At 44.7% G+C, this 17,292-nt stretch overlaps 1 protein-coding gene across 1 annotated transcript; it reads left to right on the forward strand.

Moving 5' to 3' along the window:
* The first annotated feature begins 2,976 nt into the window (after positions 1-2,976).
* LOC147957255 (uncharacterized) lies at positions 2,977-17,292 on the forward strand. Its single transcript, XM_087535467.1, has 6 exons — positions 2,977-3,001; positions 3,111-3,112; positions 11,647-11,799; positions 12,521-12,623; positions 16,130-16,210; positions 17,255-17,292. The coding sequence occupies exons 1-6, from the start codon at positions 2,977-2,979 to the stop codon at positions 17,290-17,292; spliced, it is 402 nt and encodes a 133-aa protein (XP_087391593.1).

Here is a 17,292-nt window from a genome sequence, read left to right on the forward strand (position 1 = left end):
ATCGCTCTGTCTAGCCTCACGCGTGTGTAGGATCCCCCAGTCACTTTTTTCTCAAAGGTCCAAAATCTGCCATGATAACCCAAGTCCATCAACATGCAAACGTCAACCGCATCACGGAAACCTTGTATTTGTGCATTACTCCAATTAGCAACACCCTCATGTTCATCCGGACATAACACTTCGTTAAAATCCCCCAAACATAGCCAAGGGAGGTTGCTGAAAGACGCCAACCCCTTTAGAAGATCCCATGTTTGGTGTCTCAATTGTGTCTGGGCCTCGCCATACACACATGTCAACCTCCATGGGTCTTTTCCATCCTCTATAACCTTCGCATCAATATGATAAACAAAATCACCCAAGATCTCAATGTTTGCTGTATTATTCCAAAAAATTCCTATTCCTCCACTTCTTCCTTGACTATCTATCGCATAGGCATTATCATAACCCAAGGAGTTAGCTAAAGCTTCTACACGTGCACCTTTTAATTGTGTTTCAACAATACACAGCACGGTAGGGGTAAATTTCTTCACATAGTCACGAAGCTCACGAACTGTCGCGGCTTTACCCGCACCGCGACAGTTCCAACAAAATGAACTCATTGCGTCTGGCGGCACTCCTCGAAGGAGCCCGCTGATCCATCATCTTGGTCCTTGCCTTCTTCCACTCCATCTGTCCCCATACTCGGTGTCCCTGCATAAGACATGTCCTTAAATAGGGCTCCATTTTTGCCAACATCTTTCTTCGGTTGTTTCACCTCTTTCCTTGGAGATACATATACAGGCGGCATCGGTGGAACCCCGGCCGGCTTTATAGAGATTACAAGAGTTGTAGAGCTCACTGGGGCCACAGCCCCTTCTCTGCCATCGCTCGACTGAGTTGTCTCCAGGTGGTTCTTGTCAGAAGATTGCCTCTTGTTGCTTGCCATCACTACCCCCAGCGCTGGAGCACATGGTGCCTCGATCATGACCTGGGGCTCGCTTGGCCCCGATCCATCTGTGGTCATTGCATTGTCCGCTCTTACATCCTGCCTCTCAGCCTCCCTGCGAGGTTCATTCTGATATGCATTGAAGCGCCAGCTTTGATTGGGGTTATATTGCTCTCGTCCCCTACCTCTTCCTCCTGCATTCCTTGGGCCGCCTCGACCCCTCTGGTTACCAAAACCACCTCTGCCCGGTTGCCTGAAGCGAATATTGTCAGCTAGAACAAAGTCACCCCACTCAAATTTTGTCTCATCATGAACACCATCACCACACTCCTCGTGCCAATGCCCGCATTCACCACAATTAAAGCAAAAGACAGGTAATTTCTCATATTTTACTTGGTATCTGACTCATTCATCCCCCTTCTTTCCAGTGACAAACCTCTTAATTTTTGCGTTGATATCGATTTTCACCCTCACCCGGACAAATTCACCAAAAAAACCTGCCGGTAGCTTGAGCTGCACATCTTCCACCTCGCCAATTCGCGATGCCATCCCCCTGACTGCAGGTTCGATCAAAAAGTTATCAGGTAAACAATGGATTTGCGCCCAAACTGCCAGCTTATCCAACTTGATGCTATCAGGGTTTTTGAACCCATCATACTCCACCAAAATCACTGCTTGGTCTCTGAAAAGCCATGGCCCCTCTAGCATGGCCTTATTCCAATCCCATAGACAACCAAACTGAGCTGTGAACAAGTTGTCCTTCACCTTCCTCCAGACCATCGTCTTCGCTGGGTTCCAGGCTGCACGCATGTCCCCATAAAGAGCATTAGGGCTGAAAGTCCTTGTAGTGTGCACCCTGGCTATGGCTAGCCACTTCGCCGGCGCCCCCAGATCCGGCAATTCCTCTTCCCACACGAAATCATCATCTTCCTCCTCCTGCAGATTCAACCTGGCTAGCAGCTCCTCCGTCGTCTCCTTGCCCTGCCACCCCTGCGAGCTTGATCCCCACGCCATGGATAGAGAAGTCTAGTCGTTACCAACAAAAACCATAGATCGACCTGCCGGAGAAACCACGAGAACCAAGGCCGGGTAAGGTCACCAGGGCCTCCCTTGATCAGCCCGAGTCCAGGGGATCACCAGCAAGATCGCCGGGGAAAAGAAAGTAAGATCCGGCCGCGGCGCCGGAGTATGTCGAAACCCTAGGCTATCGCCGTCGGGGAGAGAAAAATCGTGCGGTCTTACTTGTATCTGAAAATTAACACAGGTTAAACCCCCCCCCCTATCCTTACGTGAATACTGGAAGAAAAGAAAAATGGTTCTATCATGCCAAGACGGATTGCAACATGGGCCCTCGCTAAATCTCCTGGCGCTGGGCATTATCTCTGTGATTAGCCTAAAAAACAACCTAAATTCTAAAAAGTGCAGCTGTGCTGTTTAGAGCTCCCGAGCACACATCCTTCTGCGTCGTCCGATCGAAATCGCCGCATCAGGTGCTGGGCGGTCGGGTCCGTGCCGCCCAAAGACCAATTCCTCTCTCTCGTCTCACAAGCTCACCCCCACCCCCCACTGTGCAGACCTGACACCTTCCTCCATGCCCCGGCGAGATCCGATGCGCCCCGCCTCCGTTGACCTGGCCCTCGTGCTGGCCCGCCTCCACCGAGCCAACCCTGCGCCGGAGCTCTTCCTTCCCTAGCCTTCTTCCCCGCTGACGCACCCACACCCCGACCGGCAGCAAAGCATCCCACCCGAGCGGACGCGCTCCTTGCCCACAGACCGGCGCCAATGCGGCCCCGCGCCCAACTTCTCCCTCCCGTCGTCGTCCTACGTCCCGCCGCGTTGATCCCTCGCCGGGTCGATGCATCCCGCGGCTGGGACCTTCGATCCCCGTCGGATCTAGGCCAAAGGCTGCGGCTGCTTCGGCTGGCCCCTGCTGATTCCAACAATCGACGACGCCCCTGCTCGTTGTGGACTCGTGGACCTATGAATCCACAAGTCAACATGCAGTGCCGGAGCATGGGCTGCATCGGCAAGGTCGACAAGGCCATCAGGCCATGGCCTTCGTGAGAACCTTCACAGGTACAGACATGCATAGCGTGGCCTTCCTGGTCTGACCCCTCTTGCTTGGTTTACTTGTTTTCTCCATGCACTCAGGGACATCCACTTCTCTTGATTTTTGATTTGACAGAGGTGTGTTGGGGAACGTAGTAATTTCAAAAAAATTCCTATGCACACGCAAGATCATGGTGATGCATAGCAACAAGAGGGGGAGAGTGATCTACGTACCCTTGTAGATCAACAACGGAAGTGTTAACTTGGTTGATGTAGTCGTACATCTCCACGGCCCGACCGATCAAGCACCGAAACTACGGCACCTCCGAGTTCTAGCACACGTTCAGCTCGATGACGATCCCCGGACTCCGATCCAGCAAAGTGTCGGGGAAGAGTTCCGTCAGCACGACGGTGTGGTGACGATCTTGATGTTCTACCGTCGCAGGGCTTCGCCTAAGCACCGCTACAATATTATCGAGGACTATAGTGGAAGGGGGCACCGCACACGGCTAAGAATATGATCACGTGGATCAACTTGTCTCTAGGGTGCCCCCCTGCCCCCGTATATAAAGGAGTAAGGGAGGAGGAGGCCGGCCCTAGGAGGAGGGCGCGCCAAGGGGAGTCCTACTCCCACCGGGAGTAGGACTCCTTATTTCCTAGTCCAACTAGGAGAAGGGGGGAAAGGAGGGAAGTGGAGAAGGAAGGGAGAGGTGGGCCGCGCCCCAAACCCCTTGTCCAATTCGGACTGGGCTTGGGAGGGGCGCGCGCCACCTCCTGGCTCCTTCCTACTAAAGCCCATTAAGGCCCAATACTCTTCCCCGTATTCCCGTAACTCCCCGGTACTCCGAAAAATACCCGAATCACTCGGAACCTTTCCGATGTCCGAATATAGTCGTCCAATATATCGATCTTTACGTCTCGACCATTTCGAGACTCCTCGTCATGTCCCCGATCTCATCCGGGACTCCGAACTCCTTCGGTACATCAAAACTCATAAACTCATAATATAACTGTCATCGAAACCTTAAGCGTGCGGACCCTACGGGTTCGAGAACAATGTAGACATGACCGAGACACGTCTCCGGTCAATAACCAATAGCGGGACCTGGATGCCCATATTGGCTCCTACATATTCTACGAAGATCTTTATCGGTCAGACCGCATAACAACATACGTTGTTCCCTTTGTCATCGGTATGTTACTTGCCCGAGATTCGATCGTCGGTATCTCAATACCTAGTTCAATCTCGTTACCGGCAAGTCTCTTTACTCGTTCCGTAATACATCATCTCACAACTAACTCATTAGTTGCAATGCTTGCAAGGCTTATGTGATGTGCATTACCGAGAGGGCCCAGAGATACCTCTCCGACAATCGGAGTGACAAATCCTAATCTCGAAATACGCCAACCCAACATGTACCTTTGGAGACACCTGTAGAGCACCTTTATAATCACCCAGTTACGTTGTGACGTTTGGTAGCACACAAAGTGTTCCTCTGGCAAACGGGAGTTGCATAATCTCATAGTCATAGGAACATGTATAAGTCATGAAGAAAGCAATAGCAACATACTAAACGATCGGGTGCTAAGCTAATGGAATGGGTCATGTCAATCAGATCATTCACCTAATGATGTGATCCCGTTAATCAAATAACAACTCTTTGTCCATGGTTAGGAAACATAACCATCTTTGATTAACGAGCTAGTCAAGTAGAGGCATACTAGTGACACTCTGTTTGTCTATGTATTCACACATGTATTATGTTTCCGGTTAATACAATTCTAGCATGAATAATAAACATTTATCATGATATAAGGAAATAAATAATAACTTTATTATTGCCTCTAGGGCATATTTCCTTCAGTCTCCCACTTGCACTAGAGTCAATAATCTAGTTCACATCACCATGTGATTTAACACTAATAGTTCACATCTTTATGTGATTAGTTCACATCTTCATGTGACCAACACCCAAAGGGTTTACTAGATTCAGTAATCTAGTTCACATCGCTATGCGATTAACACCCAAAGAGTACTAAGGTGTGATCATGTTTTGCTTGTGAGAGAAGTTTAGTCAACGGGTCTGCCACATTCAGATCCGTATGTATTTTGCAAATTTCTATGTCAACAATGCTCTGCACAGAGTTACTCTAGCTAATTGCTCCAACTTTCAATATGTATCCAGATTGAGACTTAGAGTCATCTGGATTAGTGTCAAAACTTGCATCGACGTAACCCTTTACGACGAACCTTTTTGTCACCTCCATAATCGAGAAACATATCCTTATTCCACTAAGGATAATTTTGACCGCTGTCCAGTGATCTACTCCTAGATCACTATTGTACTACCTTGCCAAAATCAGTGTAGGGTATACAATAGATCTGGTACATAGCATGGCATACTTTATAGAACCTATGGCTGAGGCATAGGGAATGACTTTCATTCTCTTTCTATCTTCTGTCGTGGTCGGGTTTTGAGTCTTACTCAATTTCACACCTTGTAACACAGACAAGAACTCTTTCTTTGACTGTTCTATTTTGAACTACTTCAAAATCTTGTCAATGTATGTACTCATTGAAAAAAAACTTATCAAGCGTCTTGATCTATCTCTATAGATCTTGATGTTCAATATGTCAGCAGCTTCACCGAGGTCTTTCTTTGGAAAATTCCTTTCAAACACTCCTTTATGCTTTGCAGAATAATTCTACATTATTTCCGATCAACAATATGTCATTCACATATACTTATCAGAAATGTTGTAGTGCTCCCACTCACTTTCTTGTAAATACAGGCTTCATCGCAAGTCTGTATAAAACTATATGCTTTGATCAACTTATCAAAGCGTATATTCCAACTCCGAGATGCTTGCACCAGTCCATAGATGGATCGCTGGAGCTTGCATATTTTGTTAGCACCTTTAGGATTGACAAAACCTTCTGGTTGTATCATATACAACTCTTCTTTAATAAATCTATTAAGGAATGCAGTTTTGCTTATCCATTTGCCAGATTTCATAAAATGCGGCAATTGCTAACATGATTCGGACAGACTTAAGCATAGATACGAGTGAGAAACTCTCATCATAGTCAACACCTTGAACTTGTCGAAAACCTTTTGCGACAATTCTAGCTTTGTAGATAGTAACACTACTATCAGCGTCCGTCTTCCTCTTGAAGATCCATTTATTCTCAATTGCTTGTCGATCATCGGGAAAGTCAACCAAGGTCCATACTTTGTTCTCATACATGGATCCCATCTCAGATTTCATGGCCTCAATCCATTTTGCGGAATCTGGGCTCACCATCGCTTCTTCATAGTTCGTAGGTTCGTCATGGACAAGTAGCATGACCTCCAGAATAGGATTACCGTACCACTCTGGTGCGGATCTCACTCTGGTTTACCTACGAGATTCGGTAGTAACTTGATCTGAAGTTACATGATCATCATCATTAGCTTCCTCACTAATTGGTGTAGTAGTCACAGGAACAGATTTCTGTGATGAACTACTTTCCAATAAGGGAGAAGGTACAATTACCTTATCAAGTTCTACTTTCCTCCCACTCACTTCTTTCGAGAGAACCTCCTTCTCTAGAAAGGATCCATTCTTAGCAACGAATGTCTTGCCTTTGGATCTGTGATAGAAGGTGTACCCAACAGTAACTTTTTGGGTATCCTATGAAGACACACTTTTCCGATTTGGGTTTGAGCTTATCAGGATGAAACTTTTTCACATAAGCATTGCAACCCCAAACTTTAAGAAACGACAACTTTGGTTTCTTGCCAAACCACACTTCATACGGTGTCGTCTCAACAGATTTAGATGGTGCCCTTTTAACGTGAATGCAGCTGTCTCTAATGCATAACCCCAAAACGATAGTGGTAGATTGGTAAGAGACATCATAGATTGCACTATATCCAATAAAGTACGGTTATGATGTTCGGACACACCATTATGCTGTGGTGTTCCATGTGGCATGAGTTTGTGAAACTATTCCACATTGTTTTAATTGAAGACCAAACTCGTAACTAAAATATTTGTCTCGGCGATCAGATCGTAGAAACTTTATTTTCTTGTCACGATGATTTTCCACTTCACTCTGAAATTCTTTGCACTTTTCAAATGTTTCAGACTTATGTTTCATCAAGTAGATATACCCATATCTGCTCAAATCATCTGTGAAGTTCAGAAAATAACGATACTTGCCGTGAGCCTTAACACTCATCGGACCGCATACATCAGTATGTATTATTTCCAATAAGTCAGTTGCTCGCTCCGGAGAACGGAGTCTTAGTCATCTTGCCCATGAGGCGTGGTTCGCAAGCATCAAGTGATTCATAATCAAGTGATTCCAAAATCCCATCAGCATGGAGTTTCTTCATGCGCTTTACACCAATATGACCTAAACGGCAGTGCTACAAATAAGTTGCACTATCATTATTAACTTTGCATCTTTTGGTTTCAATATTATGATTATGTGTATCACTACGATCGAGATCCAACGAACTATTTTCATTGGGTGTGTAACCATATAAGGTTTTATTCATGTAAACACAACAACAATTTATTCTCTTACCTAAATGAATAACCGTATTACAATAAACATGATCAAATCATATTCATGCTTAACGCAAACACCAAATAACACTTATTCAGGTTCAACACTAATCCCAAAAGTATAGGGAGTGTGCGATGATGATCATATCAATCTTGGAACCACTTCCAACACACATCGTCACTTCACCCTTAACTAGTCTTTGTTTATTCTACAACTCCCGTTTCGAGTTACTAATCTTAGCAACTGAACTAGTATCAAATACTGAGGGGTTGCTATAAACACTAGTAAAGTACACATCAATAACATGTATATCAAATATACTTATGTTCACTTTGCCATCCTTCTTATCTGCCAATCACTTGGGGTAGTTCCGCTTCCAGTGACCAGTCCCTTTGCAGTAGAAACACTTAGTCTCAGGCTTAGGACCAGACTTGGGCTTCTTCACTTGAGCAGCAACTTGCTTGCTGTTCTTCTTGAAGTTCCCCTTCTTCCCTCTGCCCTTTTCTTGAAACTAGTGGTCTTGTCTACCATCAACATTTGATGTTTTTCTCGATTTCTACCTTCGTCAATTTCCGCATTACGAAGAGCTTGGGAATCGTTTCCGTTATCCCTTGCATATCATAGTTCATCACGAAGTTCTACTAACTTGGTGATGGTGACTAGAGAATTCTGTCAATCACTATCTTATCTGGAAGATTAACTCCCACTTGATTCAAGCGATTGTAGTACTCAGACAATCTGGGCACATGTTCACTAGTTGAGCGATTCTCCTTCATCTTTTAGCTATAGAACTTGTTGGAGACTTCATATCTCTCAACTCGGGTATTTGCTTGAAATATTGACTTCAATTCCTGGAACATCTCATATGATCCATGACGTTCAAAACGTCTTTGAAGTCCCGATTCTAAGCCGTTAAGCATGGTGCACTAAACTATCAAGTAGTCATCATATTGAGCTAGCCAAACGTTCATAACGTCTGCATCTGCTCCTGCAATAGGTCTGTCACCTAGCAGTGCATCAAGGACATAATTCTTCTGTGCAGCAATGAGGATAAACCTCAGATCACGGATCCAATCCGCATCATTGCTACTAACATCTTTCAACACAATTTTCTCTAGGAACATATCAAAATAAACACAGGGAAGCAACAACGCGAGCTATTGATCTATAACATAATTCGCAAAATACTACCAGGACTAAGTTCATGATAAATTTAAGTTCAATTTAATCATATTACTTAAGAACTACCACTTAGATAGACATCCCTGTAATCCTCTAAGTGATTACGTGATCCAAATCAACTAAACCATGTCCGATCATCACGTGAGATGGAGTAGTTTCATTGGTGAACATCGCTATGTTGATCATATCTACTATATGATTCACGCTCGACCTTTCGGTCTCCGTGTTCCGAGGCCATATCTGTATATGCTTGGCTCGTCAAGTATAACCTGAGTATTCCGCGTGTGCAACTGTTTTGCACCCGTTGTATTTGAACGTAGAGCCTATCACACCCGATCATCACGTGGTGTCTTAGCACGAAGAACTTTCGCAACGGTGCATACTCAGGGAGAACACTTCTTGATAATTTAGTGAGAGATCATCTTATAATGCTACCGTCAATCAAAGCAAGATAAGATGCATAAAAGATAAACATCACATGCAATCAATATAAGTGATATGATATGGCCATCATCATCTTGTGCTTGTGATCTCCATCTCCGAAGCACCGTCGTGATCACCATCGTCACCGGCGCGACACCTTGATCTCCATCGTAGCATCGTTGTCGTCTCGCCAATCTTATGCTTCCACGACTATCGCTACCGCTTAGTGATAAAGTAAAGCATTACAGCGTGATTGCATTGCATACAATAAAGCGACAACCATATGGCTCCTGCCAGTTGCCGATAACTTGGTTACAAAACATGATCATCTCATACAATAAAAGTTAGCATCATGTCTTGACCATATCACATCACAACATGCCCTGCAAAAACAAGTTAGACGTCCTCTACTTTGTTGTTGCAAGTTTTACGTGGCTGCTACGGGCTTAAGAAAGAACCAATCTTACCAACGCATCAAAACCACAACGATAGTTTGTCAAGTTGGTGTTGTTTTAACCTTCGCAAGGACCGGGCGTAGCCACACTCGGTTCAACTAAAGTTGGAGAAACTGTCACCCGCAAGCCACCTATGTGCAAAGCACGTCGGGAGAACCGGTCTCGCGTAAGCGTACGCGTAATGTCGGTCCGGGCCGCTTCGTCCAACAATACCGCCGAACCAAAGTTTGCATGCTGGTAAGCAGTATGACTTATATCGCCCACAACTCACTTGTGTTCTACTCGTGCATATAACATCAACATATAAAACCTAGGCTCGGATGCCACTGTTGGCGAACGTAGTAATTTCAAAACATTTCCTACGCACACGCAAGATCATGGTGATGCATAGCAACGAGAGGGGGAGAGTGTGATCTACGTACCCTTGTAGATCGACAACGGAAGCGTTAACTTGGTTGATGTAGTCGTACGTCTCCACGGCCCGACCGATCAAGCACCGAAACTACGGCACCTCCGAGTTCTAGCACACGTTCAGCTCGATGACGATCCCCGGACTCCGATCCAGCAAAGTGTCGGGGAAGAGTTCCGTCAGCACGACAGTGTGGTGATGATATTGATGTTCTACCGTCGCAGGGCTTCGCCTAAGCACCGCTACAATATTATCGAGGACTATGGTGGAAGGGGGCACCGCACACGACTAAGAATATGATCACGTGGATCAACTTGTCTCTAGGGTGCCCCCCTGCCCCCGTATATAAAGGAGCAAGGGAGGAGGAGGCCGGCCCTAGGAGGAGGGTGCGCCAAGGGGAGTCCTACTACCACCGGGAGTAGGACTCCTTCTTTCCTAGTCCAACTAGGAGAAGGGGGGAAAGGAGGGAAGTGGAGAAGGAAGGGAGAGGTGGGCCGCGCCCCAAACCCCTTGTCCAATTCGGACTGGGCTTGGGAGGGGCGCGCGCCACCTCCTGGCTCCTTCCCACTAAAGCCCATTAAGGCCCAATACTCTTCCCCGTATTCCCGTAACTCCCCGGTACTCCGAAAAATACCCGAATCACTCGGAACCATTCCGATGTCCAAATATAGTCGTCCAATATATCGATCTTTACATCTCGACCATTTCGAGACTCCTCGTCATGTCCCCGATCTCATCCGGGACTCCGAACTCCTTCGGTACATCAAAACTCATAAACTCATAATATAACTGTCATCGAAACCTTAAGCGTGCGGACCCTACGGGTTCAAGAACAATGTAGACATGACCGAGACACGTCTCCGGTCAATAACCAATAGCGGGACCTGGATGCCCATATTGGCTCCTACATATTCTACGAAGATCTTTATCGGTCAGACCGCATAACAACATACGTTGTTCCCTTTGTCATCGGTATGTTACTTGCCCGAGATTCGATCGTCGGTATCTCAATACCTAGTTCAATCTCGTTACCGGCAAGTCTCTTTACTCGTTCCGTAATACATCATCTCACAACTAACTCATTAGTTGCAATGCTTGCAAGGCTTATGTGATGTGCATTACCGAGAGGGCCCAGAGATACCTCTCCGACAATCGGAGTGACAAATCCTAATCTCGAAATACGCCAACCCAACATGTACCTTTGGAAACACCTGTAGAGCACCTTTATAATCACCCAGTTACGTTGTGATGTTTGGTAGCACACAAAGTGTTCCTCTGTCAAACGAGAGTTGCATAATCTCATAGTCATAGGAACATGTATAAGTCATGAAGAAAGCAATAGCAACATACTAAACGATCGGGTGCTAAGCTAATGGAATGGGTCATGTCAATCAGATCATTCACCTAATGATGTGATCCCGTTAATCAAATAACAACTCTTTGTCCATGGTTAGGAAACATAACCATCTTTGATTAACGAGCTAGTCAAGTAGAGGCATACTAGTGACACTCTGTTTGTCTATGTATTCACACATGTATTATGTTTCCGGTTAATACAATTCTAGCATGAATAATAAACATTTATCATGATATAAGGAAATAAATAATAACTTTATTATTGCCTCTAGGGCATATTTCCTTCAAGGTGGAAATGGCAGTGGGAGATGTCGACACTGGAGTCGTGGCCGTGGCGGGGAAGACGAAGCCGGCGGAGCTATGCCAGTGGCTCAAGAGGAAGACAAGGAAGGATGTGAAGATTTTTTGTCCTCGTCCACCGGCTGAGAATCTTGTTAAGCAGGTATGCATCCCTCTTGTCTACTTGTACTACAGAATGAAGGCAATGTGTGTAATATCCAAATTAATGTACGTTTACTTTGCTATCCTCTGCAAATGGCGAGAAGAATCGTGTCTACTCTGTTCTTGCCAGAATGATGATACAAACACCAATTATATGAACCTACAGATGAACCTACAGGTCCAAGGAATACCTGTCCCGATAGCCTACCTAGCCATTGTTGCTTTGTTCCATTTTCTCATGGACAAGATGGATATGTAATGTATGGTAGTCTGTAGTTGCCCTTTCGTCAGACTCGTCGAGCAAAGGCGGCATTGTATCTCTGAATTTTGACAACAAGCAATTTTTGGGAGGGCTCGAGGTGGAAGTTGTTTGACGGTGGGGCATGAGTTGCCTTCTCATGTATATGTTATCTGAGAAACTGATAAGTAGAGTGCACAAGTTGGAGTGCCTCGGGAAAATGCCAAAAATTGCCCAACTTTGAGGAGACAGTTTCTACACATGCTGGTGCGAGTTGCCCAAAGTATTTTTTTCTAGAAAATGATAGGCAATCCTTGCTTGTTTTTTCTTACACAAATGTGTCGCTAGATTTTACATGAACCTTGATCATGTGTTTTAAACTTGCCTAACCATTTTTGTGAGTGTATTATTTGCCTCAAAATGATGCAAAACTTTGTCCTCAAAATGTAGTCCCCTGATAATTCAGAAAATACACACATATCAGGGGCTAGGCAACTTCACACTGCTAGACGAAGGAATTGACACACACAGTTCAAGCAACTTCAAAACTATTCTAGGCAAGTGGCAGACATCAGAGAGAAAGTCAGGTAAGTGACATGGTAGGCACACATTTAGGGGGTAGGAAGGGTTTTGGGTGTCAGACATTTTACGCATGTGGAAACAGACAATTCATAATTTTTTGTGTGGCGCTTGCTTGATCACTGTGTGGCGCTTGCTGTAGTTTTATGTGAGACTTGCCACTTAAAATATTTGTGGACTAAAATAGATTTGCGAAAAAGTCTGTTTCCACAAATCTGATTGATCCCAAAAAATTTCCCCACAGCCTAAAAATGTGTGCCTAAAGATGTCATTTACCTGCCTTTCACTTCTCTAAAAAATGCTAGATACTTAACACAACCCCCAAAAAATAGCAGGACTTGCTTGACAACTACATGGGGCTTGCAAAACACTTTATATATGTGTGGCTTACAACTACAAAAAATTAAGATCTGCTTGCCAAAAACTGCATGGGGTTGCTGGAGTTTTATGTGTGACTTGCCTACTATTGTATGTGATTTGCCTAGACTTTTTAATATGTGGGGACAGGTGGGCATTGTGGATTTTGTTGGAGATTCCGGGAGGGCTGAGAGGGGGGATCTGTGGTGTTGCTGTTGAACCGACCAGTGGTAGTGGTGTCGAATCTCCTCCTGGCGACGCACGCCGTGACCGGCAGGGCCTGCTGCCCCGGTCCCCTACGCCAGCCCGTTCTACCTCCCTTCGGTGTCGGTTTCCTCCTCGATCGTGCTTCAGCGTGCTGGCAGTCCAGTGTGCCGACCGAGCTCACCCCTTCGAGCTTCGACATAGAGGACTACCTAGGTCCCAGATCGAGCACGGCCGTAGCGAGTACGCACCACCTCTGCCTTGTGTGTGGTTCCATGGTTGGCAGTCCCAGGAAGAGCAACAATGAATTGCCACCCAAAATAGACTTTTTTCTAGTGCAAGCGGGGCAAGTTGCAACCAGCATTTAGGCAAGTGGGGATGCTTGCTTACACAGTGGCAGTAAGTTGCCTAAAAGATTCCAAACAAGTTGTTTTAGGTCTATATACAAGGTTCCTTAGTTTTTATTTCTCCCCACGTCACAAAAATGACGCAACTTGCTTACACACTGGCAGTAAGTTGCCTAAAAGATTCCAAACAAGTTGTTTTACGTCCGTATACAAGGTTCCTTAGTTTTTATTTCTCCCCACGTCACAAAAATGACGCAACTTGCTTACACACTGGCAATAAGTTGCCTAAAAGATTCCAAACAAGTTGTTTTAGGTTCATATACAAGATTCCTTAGTTTTTATTTCTCTCCATGTCACAAAAATGACGCAACTTGCTTACACACTGGCAGTAAGTTGCCTAAAACATACCCATCAAGTTGCTCTTTGTCATCCATATACAAGTTGCTTTTCCACAACTTTATCTTTTTCATTTCTTAGTCTGCACCACAATAATTGACACAACGTTTTGTTTACGCAGTTGCAATGTGTTTCCTAAAGGATACCCATCAACACGAGTAGTCAGCCCTATAACACATCCATTTAAAAATGACCAAATTTGCTTACAGCGGTGCAGTAAGTTGCCTAAAAGACACCGACAAATTGCTTATGTATCCCATATATAAGTTCCTTTTAGTTAAACCATATCTTTTTTGCTTATTCGACGCCTTACACTATTGGGGAACGTAGTAATTTCAAAAAAAAATCCTACGCACACGCAAGATCATGGTGATGCATAGCAACAAGAGGGGGAGAGTGTGATCTACGTACCCTTGTAGATCGACAACAGAAGCGTTAACTTGGTTGATGTAGTCGTACGTCTCCACGGCCCGATCGATCAAGCACCGAAACTACGGCACCTCCGAGTTCTAGCACATGTTCAGCTCGATGACGATCCCCGGACTCCGATCCAGCAAAGTGTTGGGGAAGAGTTCCGTCAGCACGATGGTGTGGTGACGATCTTGATGTTCTACCGTCGTAGGGCTTCGCCTAAGCACCGCTACAATATTATCGAGGACTATGGTGGAAGGGGGCACCGCACATGGCTAAGAATATGATCACGTGGATCAACTTGTGTGTCTAGGGGTACCCCCCTGCCCCCGTATATAAAGGAGCAAGGGGAGGAGGCCGGCCGGCCCCTATAGGCGCGCCAGGAGGAGTCCTCCTCCTAGTAGGAGTAGGACTCCTACTAGGAGGGGGAAAGAAGTGGGGAGGGAGAGGGAAAGGGGGGCGCCGCCCCCCTCTCCTAGTCCAATTCGGACCAGGGGGGAGGAGGCGCGCGGCCCACCTCTGGCAGCCCCTCTCTCTCTCCACTAAGGCCCAAATGGCACATTACTTCTCCCGGGGGGGTTCCGGTAACCCTCCGACTCTCCGGTTTTCTCCGAAATCACCCGGAACACTTCCGGTGTTCGAATATAGCCGTCCAATATATCAATCTTTATGTCTCGACCATTTCGAGACTCCTCGTCATGTCCGTGATCACATCCGGGACTCCGAACTAACTTTGGTACATCAAAACTCATAAACTCATAATATAACTGTCATCGAAACCTTAAGCGTGCGGACCCTACGGGTTCGAGAACAATGTAGACATGACCGAGACACGTCTCCGGTCAATAACCAATAGCGGGAACTGGATGCCCATATTGGCTCCTACATATTCTACGAAGATCTTTATCGGTCAAACCGCATAACAACATACGTTGTTCCCTTTGTCATCGGTATGTTACTTGCCCGAGATTCGATCGTCGATATCTCAATACCTAGTTCAATCTCGTTACCGGCAAGTCTCTTTACTCGTTTCTTAATACATCATCTCGCAACTAACTCATTAGTTGCAATGCTTGCAAGGCTTATGTGATGTGCATTACCGAGAGGGCCCAGAGATACCTCTCCGACAATCGGAGTGACAAATCCTAATCTCGAAATATGCCAACCCAACATGTACCTTTGGAGACACCTGTAGAGCACCTTTATAATCACCCAGTTACGTTGTGACGTTTGGTAGCACACAAAGTGTTCCTCTGGCAAACGGGAGTTGCATAATCTCATAGTCATAGGAACATGTATAAGTCATGAAGAAAGCAATAGAAACATACTAAACGATCGGGTGCTAAGCTAATGGAATGGGTCATGTCAATCAGATCATTCACCTAATGATGTGATCCCGTTAATCAAATAACAACTCTTTGTCCATGGTTAGGAAACATAACCATCTTTGATTAACGAGCTAGTCAAGTAGAGGCATACTAGTGACACTCTGTTTGTCTATGTATTCACACATGTATTATGTTTCCGGTTAATACAATTCTAGCATGAATAATAAACATTTATCATGATATAAGGAAATAAATAGTAACTTTATTATTGCCTCTAGGGCATATTTCCTTCATGCACATATATAAGTTCCTGTTAACCATATCCCACAACATCCATATATCTAGTAGCGGTTTATCTTTTTTGTACTTTTTATTTCTCTTGCATGATAGTATGCAAAAACACCCAACAAACACGTCATCCATATATCTACTAAGTTTTGAATTTTGATTTTTGTTTTGTATTTTTCGCAGGACCCCCAAACAAAACCTTTCCAAGCTATCAAAGTAATGCCCAAGTAAGGAAACCTCTACCAGCAATCACCTACTCTCCAGGTAATTTCTCACCCCCTGCTCCAGATAATCAGGTGTTTTTCAAAACAAATTCACTAAAACTTGCCTAAGGGATCCCCGGTACTTGACTATAGTTAGTTCCAGTGTGCCAGCAAATAACAAAAGTTTGCTTAATGGGTAACACTGGATTTTTGTTTAAACAAACCAACTACGTTTGCCTACAGTTTTCTTTTTATTGAGTCCAGCATGTCAGTACATGACAAAGAATCTAACCAAAATTTTGATTTTAAATCATAACACTGATTTTTTTCTTGAACAAACCAACTACTTTTACCTACAGTTTTCTTGTTTAGAGCCCAGCAGGTCACTACATGTCAACAAAATCTACATAATTTTTGCTTAATGGTAGCACTGGATTTGCTAACAACCTCACTGCTTGCCTACAGTTTTTTAGGGGGATACATGAGTAGCTCACTTCAGCCCAATTTCTTGCTTAAAAGTGCACAAGTAGTTGCTCACAAACTTTTTATTTCTGGACATAAAGTTTTCTAGCACCCATGAGCTTACTTGTAACACTTGTTTTCCCTAAATAACACCTATAAGTTGCTTCTTTTTTTATTTATTCCTAACACACTTCTTGTTCCAAAACAAATCTAAGGAAAAACAAGTGTCGTCCGGTAAGTACATAACAACAAATCTACAAAATTTTGCTTAATGGTAACACTGAATTTGCGTAAACAACCTCACGACCTTCCTACAGTTTATCAAGGGATACATGATTTTCTCACTTCAACCCACTTTTCTTTTGCTCAAAAGTGCTCAAGTAGTTGCTCACACTTTTTTTTGCACCCTGGAGAACATAGGAGTTGCTCGCTGGCAACACTGTTTTTGCTTAAACAAACCCTACAAGTTGCTGCTTTTCTATTCTAACATACTTCTGATTCCAAAGCAAATCTAAGGAAAACAAGAGGGGTTTCTCTGGATGTACAACAAATCCAGTAGTTGTCGGGATTTTTTTATTCCTCCCTACAAAAACCACTATAGCTGCTCACTTTTCCCCCTCTCCCTGTGTTTTTGTTGCAACAGGACGCAGTACAAAACATTGCAGGATATTAGAGAAATGA

The sequence above is a fragment of the Triticum urartu genome, chromosome 7A (assembly GCF_056163025.1).
Source record: "Triticum urartu cultivar PI428250 chromosome 7A, HENAU_Tu73, whole genome shotgun sequence".
Lineage (NCBI taxonomy): Eukaryota > Viridiplantae > Streptophyta > Magnoliopsida > Poales > Poaceae > Triticum > Triticum urartu.

Excerpts from the sequence above, each read along its gene's own strand:
- LOC147957255 (XM_087535467.1), top strand. The coding sequence starts at position 2,977 with ATGGCCTTCGTGAGAACCTTCACAG. Across the intron at positions 11,800-12,520 it reads CTGAGAATCTTGTTAAGCAG|GGGCTAGGCAACTTCACACT; the intron begins GTATGCATCCCT and ends CACACATATCAG. Across the intron at positions 16,211-17,254 it reads AGCAATCACCTACTCTCCAG|GACGCAGTACAAAACATTGC; the intron begins GTAATTTCTCAC and ends TTGTTGCAACAG.